Genomic DNA, 19,111 nt, shown 5'->3' with positions numbered 1-19,111 from the left:
ACTAGGAAGAGAAGGAGAAGTAGGTGAGGGCACAGGTATACTAGGAGGAGGATGAGGAGGAGGTGAAGTTATACTAGGAGGAGGAGGTGAAGGTAAATTAGAGTAGGAAGAGGAGGAAAAGTTGGAGGCAGAGGTATACTAGTATGAGGAGGATAAGGAAGAAGTGAAGGTGTACTAGGAGGAGGAGGAGGTATATTAGGATAAGGAGAAGGGGGAGGTGAAGGTATATTAAGAGGAGGAGAAGGTAAAGGTATACTAGGAGGAGGAGGAGAAGGTGGTTATATACTAGGAGGAGAATAGGGAGGTGAAGGTATACTAGAAGGAGGAGGCGGAGGTATACTAGGAGAAGGAGGAGAAGAAGGAGGAGTTATACTAAGAGGATGAGGAGGAGGTGAAAGTATACGAGGAGGAGGAAAATGAGGATAAGGTGGGGATATACTAGGAGGAGTAGAAGATGAAGGTAGACTAGGAGGAGGAGGAGGAAAAGAAAGACGTATACTAGCAGGAGGAGGTATACTTGAAGGAGGAGGTGAATGATTACTACCAGGAGGAGGAGGAGGAAAAGGTGGAGGTGGAGGTATACTAGTAGGAGGAGGAGATTGTGGAGGTATACTAGGATGTCTCTCACTAGAGGTGTGCCATAAATCATAATCAGTAACATCATTATGATTTTAAAGCAATATAAAAATCAATATAATCCATCATAATAGCACTATTAGGCCCATCACAATAACAACTGTTTTTGTTTAGACACTGTATTGTCCCAGTATTATTAGCAATAAATAATAATATTCTCATTATAAGACTAATAAAAAAATATTGTTATATATTGATGTTATATTTTGAATTATCAAATTAATTATCAAGACGTTTACCTGTGAAGACTGGTGTCAGACAGTGGCTTATTTTGTGTTGTGTTTGAATGCAGCCCACTAGAGAGCAGTGTTGTATTTTATCTTTAGATCCCACTCCTCTGACTGGATCAAAGCTAGTTTCATTCATATTATGGTGTGTTTTTATACTGAGCGTTTTCTTACAATTATATTTTTAAAAAACGCAATTTAATGTCTTGCTTAAAGTATTACAATGTATTGCAATATATTGAGCTCCCATTTCTCATTGCCAAGAAAAACATAAATGTCAGCTAAAATTCTTGAGGTCATGTCCATGTATTGTGCAATAAATCGATACCATAATTATCGTGACAGTCTTTAAAGCAATATAATACGTAGTTGTGTTAATATTGATTGTGACACTTGATGGGATAATTTTGTATAATTGTTATAAATGTTTGCAGTTTATATGCTGCACTAAATATATCCTGAACTTTAGTATTGTGGTAAAAATGATTGTTAAATTACTTTAATTTTTATGATACATTATTATACTTTTTTATACAACGAGTTTGTTGAGATAAAGAGTTAAAGATTGTCGTCTACAAAACATTACTAAAGCAATTCTATTGTTTTGTTGTATTTTTGAGAATATCTTGATCATATCAAACAATTCTCTAAAATATTGTGATATTGTGACTTTAGGGCCTTATTGCCAACCCCTAGCTAATTGCCCTTACTACTCTCTCTTTACACACACACACACACAAACACCTATATATGTATAGATATATTATATATTATATTATATAAAGAAAGATAGGTATGCTAAGGCACGCTAATATACGAACGGCAGGCGGACAGACCCTTCGCTGGGAATCTCTTTCTCTCTCTTTCTGTCTCTCTTTTTAATTAGCATTTTGATTGCATGTTAAAGCCCACACACACACACACTTACACACACACACTTGTACACACAAACAGTCAAACAGTCAAACATTTGCCTGCAAAATGAATAATGCTGCCCACATTTTGGATGCAAATAGCCGTAGCTGTAGAATTCCCTAAGCAGTGGAGGAGGACACCATTTTAAAACGCGCTCAGATGCTGGAAACACTGGGGGTTTATGGGAAGTCGCGTGATCCTGTTTCGAAAAAATGCGCGCAAGCATTCTGGCACCATCAGGCACCAGCGACGCTGCAGGGAAGTGAGTAGTGCTACTTTAATAATATACTTACGCCATAAAAACAGGTGCAGAGTTTGTGCGCACTTTAGTGTATCGTCTACATATAATCTAGAGGAGTAGGGCGTTTTCAAAGCACTTTGGTCAGCTTTGTCCCTTTCTCTCTTTTTCTCTCTCTCTCTCCATCCCTTTCTCTCTCACTCCATTTATTGCTCTCTCGCTCTCTCGCCCGCTCACTCCCTCTCCCTTGTGGGGTGAGTTTGTTTCTGGCAGGCACAGTCTCCCACTAGCCTGGTGACAGTCGGGAGAGGCAGGCTCTGAGCCTTTAGTCAACAATGGATTCACACACACCACACACACACACTCTTACACACACTCTTACACACACACTCTTACACACACACATATATATATATATATATATATATATATACACAAATACACAAAGCATGCAGACTGCAGCCTGCTCTATTATTATTACTACTACTACTACACACACCGTCGTATAAAATTCGCACGGCCCAGGATGCTCGCACGTGTTTACACAAAGGAATATATATATATATATATATATATATATATATATATATATATATATATATATATATAGAGAGAGAGAGAGAGAGATATCCGTAGATTTATGCGTAAACACACACTCACACTCGCACACTTACTCAATCGCTTGCTTTCTCGCTCGTTCACTTACTCGCTTACTCAATCGCTTGCTTGCTCGCTCTCCCATACTGAGTCACTCCCACTCATTTACAAACTTATGCTTCAGAATGCACACACACACACTCTCGCACTCACACAGACACACACACACTGCCATGCGGTTATGCAATGCCCTGCGCATCTGCATCTGACCATGCCGGTTCTGCCACCAGCATACCTCTGCACATAATATACACAATAAACCAAAATAAGTGCAAGAAATATGTAAGAGGCGATTCCGAAGCGATCCGTGAACCTGCGTCGCAGACCTCCCAGACCTCGCATGCTCACAAGAAGAATCGGAAACAAAGGCGAGCACTAAAGGCGAGCACTGGAGCACTAATCTAAAGGTGTTCATTAAGATTCTGCACGCCTCCTTGCTCGTAAAACAGGTTTTAAAACCTGCCAACACACACACACACACACCGCAGCCCCTCATCCATCATGCCGCTCCTGCCATGCCTTTCCCCTCCTCGCCTTCTCTTTCTTCCACTTCTTCCGCCTTCCTTATCCTTATCCTCTTCTCTTTACCCTCGTACCACCCTGCTTCCATTCTTTCCCTTAGATTCCCTTCATCAATTCAACCCTTCCTTCCTCACAGCCTAAAATAAATGTGCTTCCCGGTGAAAAGGGAAGGATGTGGGGATGAGGATGTGAGGTGTAGTAGTTAGCTAAGGAGGAGGACTCGATCCGGCGGAATGGAAAGGGATTGAAGCGTAGGGAGGAGAAAGGAGAGAGAGAAGAGGAATTTACATAGAGAAAGAGAGACAGAGAGAGAGAGAAGGAATATAACAGCATGGGGAGAAAGGAAAAGGCAGGAAGGAAGCGGTACACACTCTCGCTCTCTCTCTCTCTGTCTCTCTCTTTCTCTCTAGTGTAATGCAGGCACTGCAGCTGCAAGCAATGAAATACGGCAAGGGCAAAAAACACACACACACACACACTCTCAAATACATTCACACACACATACTCACTCATAGACACACATATGCATACACACATATACATACATATATACATATATAGATCCCAGACCCAAAAATTGCAGCACACTGCAGCAGCATCCTTACCATTTTAAACCCATTCCACTCCATTTGTGAGCCAGCGAGCACAGTTCTCTCTTCCCGCAGCTGTGCCAATGTCCCGTCTCTCTTTCTCTCTTTCTTCCTCTCTTTCTCTTTCTCTCTCTCTCTCTTTCCTTCTGTTCTCAGCTCCCCCTCTCTCTCTGGATGTCTCTCAGCGGTGGCGACGAGGCAGCGTGCGGCCAGCGCTAGAGAGAGTGGGCATTCCTCCTCAGAGCGCAGCTGCTTGTGAATGCACAGGCTTCAGCATGAGCCAAATGCTGCAGCCCCCCGCTCCCCTCGCTCCCTCCTCATTGGTGAGGTCACGAGTGCCCCCCTCCTCCCCCCCGCGCTCTCACTGGCTGCCTGCGCCGCCCGTCATCTGCGGCCCCCCCTCCCAGCCGGCCCACCCCTGTAAAAATTAACACCTTCGCTCTGGCAGGCCTGGCAGACGAGGAGGAGCACTGATGCTGCTGCCGCTGCTGCTGCCGCTGCTGCCTTAGCTAAAGAAAAGCCCCCCCTCCACCTCCTCCCACTCCATCCACCCCACCCACACCACACACCCCTCCATCTCTCCATCCCTTACCCCTTCCTCCCTTCCCCTTTCCGTCCTTCCTGCCTGCCTGCCTGCCTTCCTTCCATACCAGCAAAAGCAATCAATCGCTGCTGAGGTCCGTGCTTGAGTGAGCGCAATGAGAGATTGCACTTACAGGCACTACGCTGATAGGATGCCTGCACAGCACTGGCTACATAAATTAAACACTAATGCATGCACACTAAAAGGCAGGCACTAAAAGGCAGGCACTGATTTTCTTTTTTTTCTGCAGGGTGTTTTTTTTGTACCCCCCCCCCCCCCCCCCCATTTAATACACACTAACACACTCACACAGTCCACCACCCCTCAGTCCTGACTGAAGAAGGCTGAAGAAACGATGATAATTATAAAATTTGCATAATGCTCTGGTAAACATTTATTAAAAGGCCACTCTTGGCCCTGTTGTTTTAGTGTTTTAGAGTATTAACTTCTGTTCTAAATATAAGTAAGTAAGCTGGATGCATGGTCATAAAACACCATTATATAAAATGTATAACTGAAAAATAACATTAAAAAAATAACAATGTTAGAAAAGCTTACTTTCTAGTAATCTCTACTATCTAATCTAGAAAAGCTAAAATCCAACATTGCATTCACATTAATACAATGATATGTCCAAAAATATATACAATATATACAAGCTATATACAATTCTATAATGCGTAAACCACTAAAATACACTAAATTCCCAGCAGGTATTAAGTAGCAGGTGCATATGTTTCATTCAAGTGTCTACAGATTTAAGCTTTTTAATAATAGCTATAATAATTTAATAAAAGCTCATTTAATTTATTCTAGTGTAACATTAAGTCTAAAACAACACATTTAGTGGGGACGGAGGGTGGATTTAACACACACATGGTCTAACATCAGCTTATTGCCACACTAATACTGTACGATCGAGGTTGGAAAAAATAACTTTTCAACATATAATGCAATTATTATTCAAACTATTTTCCTATATTTTTCTTTTGTGTTCAGCAGCAAAAAAATACTATTATTGTTTTAACATAAAGTTAACTTGAATATGACACACAATGACTTGATTTAACACTTGCTCCAGCATAGACCATAGCATAGTATAATAACCACACCTGATTTTTGTGCAACTGGCAACACACACACACACACAAACACACACACACACACACACACACACCTGAGAGAGTAACCCAAGAAAGCCTGCACCAATCAGAAACAAAAAAGACTACCGCTCTTGTCCCTCACCCAAACAGACCAAATTAACACTCACATAGAAAAGCATAGAAATAGCATACAGTAAAATACATACACTAAAATACACTAAATACACAGCAGGTAACAGCAGGTGGGTGCATCAGATACTACTACAGGACTACTACTACTTTGCTGAAGATCCCATTCATTCAAAAATACAGGTATAAGCATATTTACACAATGAAATGAATTAAACAGGACAAAATAAGACATATTAAAGTCTAGGTGTGAATGTATAACTTTTTTTTATCTGTTTCAATTGCTGTTTCAAGGGTAACAATATGTTGCATGTGGAAGGTGCAAGGACTAGACAAAGTAATATAAATCACACGTGTGCTCTAACATCAGCATATAACCATACTATGACTGGAAAAAAATACTTTTCAACATAAAATGCAATTATTATTTAAATAAAAGAATTAAATAAATACTATTGGGCAAATATAAAATATAATTAGTCTCTTCTTATATTTTCTTTTGTGTTGAGCAGCAAAATTACATTGAATTTGACACACAATGGCGATTGCTTACGATTGCTGATGCTGAAACGATATATTGTGCATCCCTAAACCACACCTGTCTTTGTTTTTTTTTTTTTTTTTTTTTTGTATTTTTGTCTTTTACAACTGGCAGCACACACACACACACACTTGAACACACACACAGACACTCTTCTCTACCACTGCTCTACAAGCTAGGTTAGCTACATAGGTTACCTAACTATTCCTAAGCAATAAGATAAGATGCATTAATTCATGCACACCTGAAAGAACAAGCCAAAAAAAAGCCTGTCTGCACCATATAGGCTACTGTCCACGTCCTCATCCCTCATATACAATGAAAAAGAGGCTAAAGACTAGAAATACTAGATTAGAACTGTCTGGCAGCAGTTTTGCATCGGTGCACGGATTGGGGCAGCATGGAGGAGTGGTGTCCTGACCCTGTCCTGCATATTGCAATACATAATATATATCGCAATATTGTTTTTTTTTTGTATTGTTCCAAAACACCTGTTTTAAACCTTTCCTTCATAAAAATAAGTGTTTTTTTCCTAAGGCACAATGATGAGCTTAATGATTAATCTAAATGTACGATATGTATCTTAGCCATGTTTTTCTTTATATAGCAATTGAGAATTTTTTTTTTTAGCCACATCCTGTTCTTAACCCCAAAACAAAGCCCCTCAGGCCACACTACTCACCATGACCATTCTCGTGTCTGAGCTGTACCGAGCAGGGAAACGCGAGGCTCCGTCCACACCTGGCTGTGCTGCTGCTTCTCGTTAGGCAGCCTAAACGACCGAGCTCGCGGACAGTAAAACCGTGCAGCTAACGATAACGAGAGGCAGCGTCTCTCCTTCCCTCTCCGGATCGCGAGAAAAGGCGCAAACGCACGAGGATCAAACCGGTTTAAAGAAAAAAATCAACGCAAAAAAAAATCAACCCAAATTTAAAGGAATAAAACAAAACAAAACGGTCCCAGTCTCGCTCGGATCGGTAAAGCTAGTGCGTGCGTCCCATTTCCTTCAGACCATTTATGGAGCGCAGCCGCGGTCCCGTGCGTAATCTCATTGGCTGAGCGTGGGCACACAGGGCGAGGGCTCCGAGCGCGCGTTTTTACGCACCTGTTTTCAGACAGGCCCCGCCCCCTTCGCCTTGTGATTGGCTGGTGGGTGCTGCACGCTCACACTCAAGTACACAAGCAGCCCACGAAGCAATAAGATAGCACCTCAAAACAGTGAGATAACATCTACACTTTATTATAGCCTATTTAAATAATGACTTAATAATGAGTATCTCAACACAGTGATTTAGTATCTGGAAATATCGACTTAAAATAAAATAAAATAATGACTTTGTATCTCAAAATGGCAACTAAGTATCTTAAAATAATGACTTTGTATATCAAAATAGCAACTTAGTATCTTAAATAATGACTTAATATATTTTAATAATGATTTTGTATCTCAAAATAACAATTAAGTATCTTAAAAGAATTACTTAGTATCTGAAAATAATGACTAAGCATCTCAAAAGTAATGACTTAATAAGTCAAAATAGTAACTAAGTATCTTAAAATAATATTTCAGTACCTTAAAAAATGAGATATTATCTCAAAATAACAAAATAATAATTTAGCAATTTACTTAAAAAACATATGAAAAAAGAAAAACATATGTGCTGGATTTTTTATTTCATTTTAGGTGTCAGGAATGGGCTTTAAACAGTTGTTTGCTTTGGCTTTATATTTTATATATGCTATCTCTGGTGCTGCACGCTCACATTTAAGTACACAAGTAGCCTACACCTCGTATCTGTGCAGTGTGCGATACAAAGCGCTACAGCTCTGGTGCGCTCTGATTGGATGCTGAAAGGATGGTAGCCAATCAAAAAACAAAGGGGGCGGGATTTCCCTGAAAACGGGTGGGCTGCTGCTGCCGCTCGCGCGCCTGGTTGACGCCCCTCTTTGAGCCGTTTTTTTTTTCGCTCGTGGCAGGTGGACCATTTGTATGGTGGTCTATTGTAAAAGCGCGTGCACGAGACCTGAGCGTGTCTGTTTGACCACGCAGCGGCCACGTGCCGTGTGACTATAGTAAAGATCAAGGAGACATAGCCATACCTGTCAAGTTTTGGACTTAAAAATAAGGGAATTTTTCCGCCGCCCCAACAGCCCAACCGGGGTGAACTGCTTACAGACTACAGTTAGACTATCGAAATCTGATAGTCTACCTTTGTTGACACTGAAATGCTGTGGAAATTCTTACATATGTAGCTAATTCTTTTTATACAGCCGAATTGAAAACTCTTTTCTAGATATTTACATAAAATCTTCTCTTTTTTGGCAGGAATGCACTCTCTTATATGATATATATATATATATATATATATATATATATATATATATATATATATATGTATGTATATACGTATATATATATATACACATACGTATATATACGTATATATATATATATATATATATATATATATATATATATATATATATATATATATATATACACACACACACATATATTTATATATATATATATATATATATATATATATATATATATATATATATATATATATATATATATATATATATATATATTTGTATTTATTTATTTATTTATTTTATTATTGTTGTTAAATTGAAGGGTGCACAAATTACCAAAAAGGATATATTCCATAAGTAAATAATAGTCCTAAGGGGCTACACAATTAATAATCTTTCATTAATACTTCTTTCTATTGATCAGTCCAGTCCTAATCAGTTCAGTTAAATTCAGCCCTCTTCACATTTTCTCTCTCTCCAGCTCAAGCATCTCTTCTACCCCTTCTAAATAATACATTACACCACAATACTTGAGATTTAAACAAATTCTAACAAACCCTAAAACTAGCCCTGAACTAATAAAATAGAGTTTGGAAATGAAATAGTTATTGGCTGATCAGGCACATCAGGGCAGGGCATTATATATATGTAGATTTTTCTCAAACCCTGACCATCTATCTAGCTCATTCTAAAGTTAAGCTAACTGAGTCACTAGCTGTATTTTATTAAACACACAGTGGGTTTAATTTATGTTTTGATTCAGAGAAGAGTCTTTTTAAATAGCTATCAGAAACAATCTCATCACAGTTTACATGGTTATTTACCTTTCTCTGTATATCCAGATTAGTTTAAACGTCAGCTGCTCCGACTAGCTGCCTGAACTCACAGCGAGGGAGGGAGGGGGGCGGGGCTTCCCCACACTAAACTGCGCTCCACAAAACCGATTGTCTGTTTCTTCTGAAAGGCGGGACTTTCTCCTTGAACCGGCACCGCGATTGGTTACATAGCGGTCAGTGCCCTGTCGCCTGTGGTCTACATTTTTTTTATTTAATATAATACGGGAAATTTACGGGAAAATCCTAATACGGGAGGACGGCGGGAAAGAGGAGTAAAATACGGTAGTTTCCCGGCCAAAACGGGAGACTTGACAGGTATGGACATAGCATATATATAAAACATTTACATTCTCATTTGCTATATCGTTATTTTGAGACGCTATAGCATCTCATTATTCTGAGATGCTATAGCGTCTCAAAATAATGACTTAGTCTCTCAAAATAATATGATTATAAGTATTACATAACAATGTGATAACATCTAAAAAATTATTAGTATCACAAAACAATGAGATAACATCTCAAAACAATGATTTAGTATCTCGGAATAACGACTTAGTATCTCAAAAAATAAGATCACATCTAAGAAATAACTAGTATCACAAAACAAAGAGATATCATCTCAAAATTTTAATTAGTATCACATCAACAACTCGGAATAACGACTTAGTATCTCGGAATAATGACTTAGTATCTCAAACTTACAACTTGTTACGTCAAAACTATGAAATAGTATCTCAAAATAACGACTTAGTACCTTGAAAAATGAGACATCAAAGCATTTAACTGCTAGTTGATTTTCTATACTCATTCCTTCACAGGACATTACTGCACTTGTTCAAACCTAAAACAGACTAGATTTCTCCTAATAAACAAGAAAAACATACAAAATTAATTAGACTACAAACCAAATAGCAAATAGTACTTTGTATCAAGTGAATTTAATGCTGTTTTATATTGCAAACATAACATAATTTTGTTAACAATTGTTTATGTGAATGTTGATTAAATAATAATACAATTTCGTTTTTTTTTGCTATGCCTGCTTCACATTTGCATTGCCTAAAACTGAAACATATGCCCTTACCAATCACACCTTATCAAAGTATAATAAAATAACTGTATTTTTTAATACAGAGGAAAAATTAACATTGAGCCAAATTCCAGTCAATCCGTTTGCCCTGTCCTCCAAAACAGTCCCAGTGTATAATGTGGTTTCATTAATTGCCCATCCCTGCTGTCGAGAGAAATAAAAAACACAATGGATGCAGGTATTGTGTATAAGCTCTACTATAATTAAAGAGCTTACGGCACATTTGAATACTTTCCTACATTAAAAGTAAAACCATGTAAAACCCATTATCAAAGTAAAACTTTTGATAAAAGTTCCACTTACAAGACTGCGAGGCATTAAACGTGCAACACGCAGCTTGATTAAAGGTGTGCCAGTGTGTCTTTGCTATCATAATAACAGGAAAAGTATGCACAGCTCACCTGCATTGCCAAGATAGCAATGAACGACTGACTGATGACTGTTGGCAAGTGTGCACCTGTTTTTAACGTTGCCAATATATATCAATACACCAGAAATGTTCCTGAACACACCTCACTTCCAGACCACCATGCCCATCAGTGTAGATAATATTTTGACACTTTGCGATTGCTTATTTTAAGAAATCTTACCAAGAAAAATTTGCTTACGCCACTGGCAAATGTTTTTGCTACATATGAGCATATACGTCAGTGTAGTATATGCTTATATGCTTTTTGCAGTAGTTACACTATCCTTTTTGTGCGATTTTCACAAAGAAGAAGGTGATAACAAACATTGCACCGCCTAATTTCCTGTCGCTACAACAACAAAGCAAATAAATGTGACTTTTGACTTCAAGTGGAAATCAAAAGGATCTTTCAACTAGCACATGAATTCAGCATTACATACAGGGTCTAATAGGATAAATACTAAACACAAACATTTGTACTGTTATGGTAATTATTTAAAAGGAAAATATATATATACTTATGTGTATTTATAACACTATTTTTTCTTTTTACAGTTTTTAAAGATTTTAGCTATGTAAACATGTTTTTAATTGTTACACAGTCCTATTTTACAATTATTACGCCACCTTGAGATGCTTTGTGTGCCACTGTTCGAGAAGCGCTGGCCTACAGACTAATTAAAGTGTAAAAATGGCTTTGTCATTCAGGGACTGGATGACACACTGTCCCATGTTACCCTGCGGTCCCATAACACCTGAATGAATGCAGATGCTCCTTTTTTCCCTTTCCGTTCATGTTGTAGACGTCAAACTGTCTATTTATGGCAACTATGACAGATAAGTGAAGGGGAAAAACCCCATAAGGCATCCTCACACATCCCTCTCTCTTTCCCTCTCTCTCTCACTCCCTCTCTCTCTCTCTCTCTCCCTTTTCCTTTTCTATCTCTCTCTCCTCCCCTCTTGCCTTCTTTCTCTCTCTTCTCCTCTCTGTCTCTGTATCTCTCTCCCTCTCACTTTCTCTGCTTCCTCATTTTCCCCATATCTCTCACTCCTCTTTCCCAGTCAGTCTGTCTCTCTCTCTTTCTCCTTTTTTTTCTTTCCTCCCTCTCTCTCTCTCTCCCTTGTGCTTCCTCTCTCTCACTCCTCCTTTCCCTTTTTCCCCCTCTCTGTTTATCTCTCTTTCTCCCTCTATCGCTTTTTCCCTTTATTGTTCTTTCCTTCACTCATTGCATCTTTTACTCTTTCCCTCTCTCTCTTTTTCTCCCTCTATTGCTCTTTCCCTCTATCTCACTCCTTTCATTCTCTCGTCCTCTATCGCTCATTCTTTCCCTCACTGTATCTGTTTTTCTGTCCCTCTCTCTCCCTCACTCCTCTCTCTCTCTCGCTATCTCTCTTTCTCTCTCCCCCTGTCGCTCTTTCTCTCTCTCACTGTATCTCCTTTTCTTTCCCTCTCGCTCACAGTCCCTCTATCACTCCTCTTTTCCCTCTCTCTCTTTTTATTTCACTCCTCCTTTCTCTCTCTCTATCCCTCTCTTCGTTGTCGCTGTTGTTCGCAGCTGCACGCGACCTGCATGGCTAATGAGCGCGAGCCGCCTCCTGCCCTTACAGACGCACGTGGGTAGTGTTATGTGTGCGCATGCGCATAAGGGGTGAGCGCGCGGGAGGGAGAGTGGCGGGAAAGTCCGCTATTGTAATGGAGACAGTTTTAGGGAAAGGCTGATTAAGAGTTAACTTTATGTTTTTTTCTTTAACCGCAGTAACGAAACTCCACAGAGCTTTTGGTAAGTCTGTAAATGAATAAAAACACCCCTATATCCTACATTATGTTATTATTGTATATATTAAGGTACACTTATGTGTTTTATGTGAGTTTTTAACCTACATTTACACTATAAGCTAAACTAGCTATCGCTAACTAACCTAGTTGCCTTTTTATATTAGCCTAGCTAATCTACCGTTTCCTCAACATCCTTGTAATAAAACAGTGTTTAGAATAAGTTATATTAAGGCTAATATACCGTACCAGTACATAGTTTGGACACACCTCCTCTCATTTAATCCGTTTTCTTTATTTTTATGTTTTTTACATTGTAAATTTAGAATTAAAGACTATATTAAAGCTAACAGGAACACTAGTAGATTTAAACTCACGTTAACGTATCATTATAAAAATCCAAATACAAACCAGGATATGTTTTATACTTTAGATTATTCTAAGTAGCACAATTGGTATTTTAATCTCAGTATTTTCATGTCTCAGAGTCACCTGGAATAGTTTATCTTCAAGACGCTTAGTCTTGAAGGAGTTCCTGGAGGTTCTGAACAATAATTTCTGCTTTTCCTTTACTCTGTGAAGCAGTTTTTGAATAGATAGAAATAATATTCTATATATTATTATATATAATATTCAGTTCGAGATATATAGAGATCTATAATTATCATACCTTTCACACCCCACATCCATTACACTGGACATCATTTATATGATCATGTATCATGAACCAGCCATTGAACAAGTTTATAAACTAATGAAACAGTAACATGGCCCCGCCCACTGCACTAGAAAGCATTAGTGCTTGTACTTAGTAACTGCTAATTTTTACTAATTTAATGCAATTTAGAGATGGTGTTTAGGGATGGTTTATGAAATAAAAATGGTCAACTATTAAATATTTTAGTTAATTGGATTTATTGTCTATATAGATTTTATAGTAGAATAATAGAGTCTTCTTTTCTGTGCATTACAGATGGAAAACTGCATTCTTACACTTTTTCCACCTCTGGAGACAATTTAGGTCTGAATGGGTTAATAAGTTAACATTTTGTATCACATTTATTTAAACATACAATAGTAGTATTTCTTGAGTTTATTCTGATAATAAAAACGTTAAAATTATGAACTTTAATTATTTTTTCAAATATTTATATTATATTAAATGTAGAAAGCCCATATTTAATTATAAGAACAGGCAGATTATAAAACAGATTGAACATTCAGAACACTGTATTTTTTTTTTATAATTTATTTGACTATGGTTTAGATATATAAAACTAAAGCTTAAACCTACAAAATCTGCTGTACCTGCTCTGTACCTGCAGAAACAAAGTGTGACGTCCCCTGGTGCTTCTCAGGCAGCTTGATGAGAATGAGTGTTGGCATGACGGTCCAGCAGCCGTGTTAAATATGAAACAGATTTCTCTGTGGACACACAAGCCTCCCACACGTGTTCCTGACCTTGGGAACCTCAAACTTTGTGAAGATTCTCAGGCTAGTGCTGCACAGGTATCTGAGTTGCATTGCATAACATAATACTGAATACTGAATTAAAATAATGGTGCTTGCAAATTGCAGTGAATTAAGAAGCTCTTTTACTTTTGTGCAAGTAGAAATATAAATAGAGGAGTTGTGTTTTTTATTTTACTGAGGTAATTTAAAACACTTTGCATACTTTGTGGGCATCCCAGCTGTGTATTAATTAGGCGTCATAGTTAAATATTGTACTTATTATCTGGTGATTTTAGACTGCAGTTACGATAGACACTATTAAGCTTTTCACAATAAGAATTATAATTTTTTGTAAATTATATATTATCCCAGAAATTATTGCAATAAACAATACTATTGTCATTTTAAGACCAATAAATGCCACTGATATAACAATTATAGAATTATACCTTTTATACAAACTTCTCTTTTCTTCACCTATTGCAGTCTATCCACACTGTGTGTATTGAGTCACAGTTATTGAAGCACTGATTCAATTTAGCAGGATTGGCTTATATACTTTTCACTGTTATATATGTGAACAAACATACAAATAAACACAATAGGCCATATTCTCATTATAAAAAAAATATTGAGCTAATATCCATATATTGTACGATAAGTCGATCATGTAATTAAATTGCAATTATTGTGAAAGGCCTATAATATGTCTATCATATTCTATAACAAGGGGTTCCCAACTGTTCTCAGCCCGTGACCCACATTTTCTCAAGGTCATTAAGTTGCGACTCACTTTTATATAATACAAACCAAAAAAAAACATTTTATTTTTGAAAAATTAGCCTATAAAAACACATTTAAACATGCATACTCATGCAAAGTGAATTTAAAAGCAATTTCTAAGAAAGTGAGAAGGAACATGACAATAAAATGAAATATTAAAACTGCCCAAAAATAAATAAGGCCACACAGTTAGATATTTCACTTCTTTGCATTTTATCTCTGCATTCAGAGTACATTAATAAAAAAACTCTCCCTGTCTCTTTTCCTTACCTATATAAAAGACAAGCACAATGTCAGATAAGCAATAATTATAAAAAAAAAAAACAATACTGTATTTACTTTTTACAAGATGTCCACGACCCACCCAGAACGTGTCTGCAACCCACTTTTGGGTTGAGAATCACTGTTCCATAGTATGTCTAATAAATCAAGTGCTGCATTATTATGTAAAACACAATAACGACCTGGCAATTGTCGGTCACTGCTTTTGAAAAAAATTAGAACATGCATTTATTAATTAATCCATATATACTAAAAGTCTGTACTAAAAAAATATGTATATTTTGTATATGAAAAATATGTAAAAGTTTTGAAACTATGAATTGTGGTTAAATATATAAATATTAATGACTATAAAATGGTATGTATACTTATAAAAATGCATCACACACTCACACACACACTCACATTTCCGAAATTCCATTATTGCGATTGTTATGCACTTGTGCTTGTGTTGTTTAGGAAAGTTCTTTGGCATGCAGGCTGATTTCCACAAGTGTGAATTAATGTGCTTTACTTTTCCAGCCGCTGCAATGCATTTTGATACAAAATGCATCACTCATCTGCCTCCCAACAACACATTAATTCAGATCACTACCAAACAGAGACAGAGAGAAAGAGAGAGAGAGAGAGGATGATAGAAAGAGGGAAAAAAATTGATAGAAAGAAAGAGAGAGAGAGAGAACCTGCTTTTGGCTTCATTCACATGAAGGTTTGATTCAATTATACGAGGGCCCCTCTCATCGCAGCGCAGACAAACTTGAGTTAGTCCATTAACCTCTGTGTGAGTTCACCAATCTGCAGTCTGCCAGCCACTGATGGGAGCTATCATAGCGCCTCTCCACTGCCTCCAAACTCTGCAGCGCTGTTAACCCAAAGCAGAGCGAGCACGGGCGCTCTCCACTTCTCGGTGCGTGCTGAGTAGCCTGCTAATGACTGCTACCGGTGCTCAGCGGCCTGCTGGAGAGAGGAGCCGGCTATAGAAATGGATGCTCTTGGCGCTGTCCCTGCTCTCTCTGCGATGGAGGGATGGATTGAGGAAAGCTAGGTGCACTGAATTAAAAGAGTAGCATTCCTCACTCTCTCTCTCTTTCTCTCTCTCTCTCTCTTTCTCTCTATCTCTCCTCTTCACCTATGACCCCTCTTCGCCAAGTGCCGCAGCAGCTCTTCAGAACAGTGCCTGTGAAATATTTATGAGGCGTGAGAGTCTACGGCAAAGTCTTGTTCAAGACACCAACAGGAACAGTAAAAAGGAGGGTTTCAGGCACTGTGTAGATTTAGGGAGCTGATATTATTGTATGGTTGGAGGTTTACAGTGCCAACATTTTCTATATAGTATTGCTGCTGTAATGAAACCCAAGCTAAAACCATTTGCCTATTTGTCACAATGATCTACACACAAAGGTGTGAAAAGTATCTCCATTAATTACTCTGTAGGTAGAAGTATAGAAGTTACTAGAGTTCAAAATACTTCTGTAGAAGTTGAAGAAGTATCAACTCAAGCTTTTTACTCTTATAGTAAAAGTACTGGATTCAAAATAATGTAAAGTATAAAAGTAAAAGTAATATAATATAAGGGGAAAAAATAAAGCCATTAAGAGCTTAAGCAAAAGCTTAGGCCACCCCCACAGAGTCCTATAGTGCACTGACTCAACCCCCAAACACATATTTCTAAAAGCCATAATGACAATAATGTTATATATAAAATGTTAATGTTGATAAATTTGGGATGCACTAATCAGATTCACTCTAAATGGAGATATTTATCTGGATAGGGTTTTTTATTGAATGATGAGAAGCCAGAATGAAAACAAGCTGAAATTAAACAGAAGTAACAAGGCTTTTTTTTTATTTAAGGAGTCTACTCCAGCAAAGTAGAGAGAACCAACATTCTTTTTAAGTTATTTGTACTTTGTTACTTGACACCTCATACCTGTTCTGTGCCATGTTTCTCTTCTACCCCTATATATTGCAAAACCAGCCTGAAAAACACTCCTACAGACCTCTAAACTCTTGCAGAATACAGTACTTACAAAATTACAGTAACATGAATCCACATTCCTATTCAAAATACATAAGTGAGTATTTTACATGGTTTGTACTGTAAATTACTAAAGTCTTTTTACCCAATCTAATCTAACTTCATTTTAATGATAAAAAAATATATATTACACCAAAGTATAAAGAATATGTTCCTCTTTTTCTAGTGCGTTTTATGCACATATTTATTTAATTTGCACTCAAATTCAATGTAAAATGATTCTACCCACAGCTTTGCTTTGCAGTGCCAAATTAGCTCTGTTGTAGAACCAGTACTGCCTATTAGTCACTGCACTACACTACGCCCACCATATCACATTACCACATCACACACCACCAGACAAGAGACTTTTGCTATGTGTGTGTATATATATATGGAATATATACATTTATATTCTGTATATATATATATATATATATATATATATATATATATATATATATATATATATATATATATATATACAAAAAGAATATTCCAATATCTTGTAGATATTGGTGAATTTATGTAAGGATCTTATCTCAACAATGAGAGATGCTGGATGTCTGGATGTTTACCACCTCATCTCATCCCCAGCTCCTCATCTCAGTGCTGGGGGCTTTATATACCCTTCTATAGCATTATGCTTAGTATTAATAGATTCAGAGACACTTGTTCTATTGACGGTACTTCTCTACAGGGAGTAGACAAGCTGTGTTTTTGACAAAACCTAAAATTGTCAGTTCTTTGTACTGCACATTTTTAAATGTTTAGTTTTTTTTGCATGCACAGTATTTATTTAGTTAAATAATAAAACATATTTCATCAACACAAGTAACTACCAGCACAATTAAAACACAGATAAAGACGGAATCGTGTTGACGTAGCGCATTTCAATCATTAGCAAATCCAACATACAGAGACCTAAGACACAAAAACTGCACCCATTTTTTTTTTTGTGGAGAAATCATGCAGTCTGAGTCATTTCTTTGAATTACTTTGATTCCTCCACAGTATTGACTGAACTGCAATAGCATGCACTTGAGGCAGGCGATACGTAAGCCGAAGCCGGCGAAGGAAGGCGTCCAGTATGAATCATGCGGGCAGTGTGTTCCTCTCTCTGCGTGTGTTTGACCAGTGGCAGAGCGAGGACAGATGGAGGAAGATGGTCTGAGGGATTAGGATGGCATGCAGTCCATGCTGGAGGCTCCGGCTTCAGAACATGGAGGCTCTGGGAAGGAAGCTGCGACTTGAGTGGTCCCTGCCATCTACCGCAAAAGGTTAGGGTGTGTGCGTGTGTGTGTGCACACATGCTCATGCATTTCTGCACTGCAAAATTATAAATTAAAGTTATACTCATTTATTCGTCATGCATATAAAGTGCATCACATTTACAAATTTATAAATGCACACAAACTAATGGAGCGTTTTTTTTTTTTAGTCTCCAACTGACTCCGATTGGTTTGCTGGCCTTGTGGTTTTGCGTGATTGGCTCTACTATAATCAGGTATAGTGTGCGTCTGCTGCACGATTCATCCCACCACAAGCTGAACAGCCTTAAAACAGGCCAGCTAATGTAAATGACATCATTTATCAGCTGTCAAAAAGCCATTAAAGCAGAAGGGGCCTGCAAATTGAGTGATGAGCTAACGAGCTGGCTAATTGATTTATTTACATCCTGCAAAAATGGCCTTTTATGTGCAGCTCTAAAGTAGATGACTTTAAAACTATATACTATGTTTCCCATTGTTTTTTTTTTAATGAGGCCTATTCTGCTTTAGCTATAGAGATAAATCTTTTTGAAACCTTTTGATTTAGCTTGCTTAAATATAATAATATTCATAATAATAATAATAATAATAATAATAATAATAATAATAATAATAATAATATTAAGATAGTTATCTGCTTATCTACTTTACTTTAATATGGATATTATATTCTCTGTGAAGAAGGGACTGTTTTGATCTGCTGTTTGAGCCACGGCTGAACATTGTCACTTAGT

At 37.5% G+C, this 19,111-nt stretch overlaps 1 protein-coding gene across 8 annotated transcripts in view; it reads right to left on the bottom strand.

The window, feature by feature from the left end:
• Positions 1-19,111, bottom strand: part of elavl4 (ELAV like neuron-specific RNA binding protein 4) — a 176,947-nt gene that overhangs the window by 136,707 nt on the left and 21,129 nt on the right. The window contains exon 1 of one of the 8 annotated variants that reach the window (XM_049486073.1): positions 6,824-7,251. The exons of 6 other annotated variants lie outside the window; for them this stretch is intronic. In XM_049486073.1, the coding sequence (XP_049342030.1) occupies positions 6,824-6,832 (9 nt within the window). In that variant the 5' untranslated portion in view covers positions 6,833-7,251. Of the gene's footprint in view, positions 1-3,800; positions 4,057-6,823; positions 7,252-19,111 lie in introns of those variants that run through there. One more of the 8 variants, XM_049486072.1, reaches the window with a different exon arrangement.

This window comes from Astyanax mexicanus, chromosome 12 (assembly GCF_023375975.1).
Source record: "Astyanax mexicanus isolate ESR-SI-001 chromosome 12, AstMex3_surface, whole genome shotgun sequence".
Classification (NCBI taxonomy): Eukaryota; Metazoa; Chordata; class Actinopteri; order Characiformes; family Acestrorhamphidae; genus Astyanax; species Astyanax mexicanus.
This window is presented reverse-complemented; position numbering and strand designations above follow the sequence as displayed.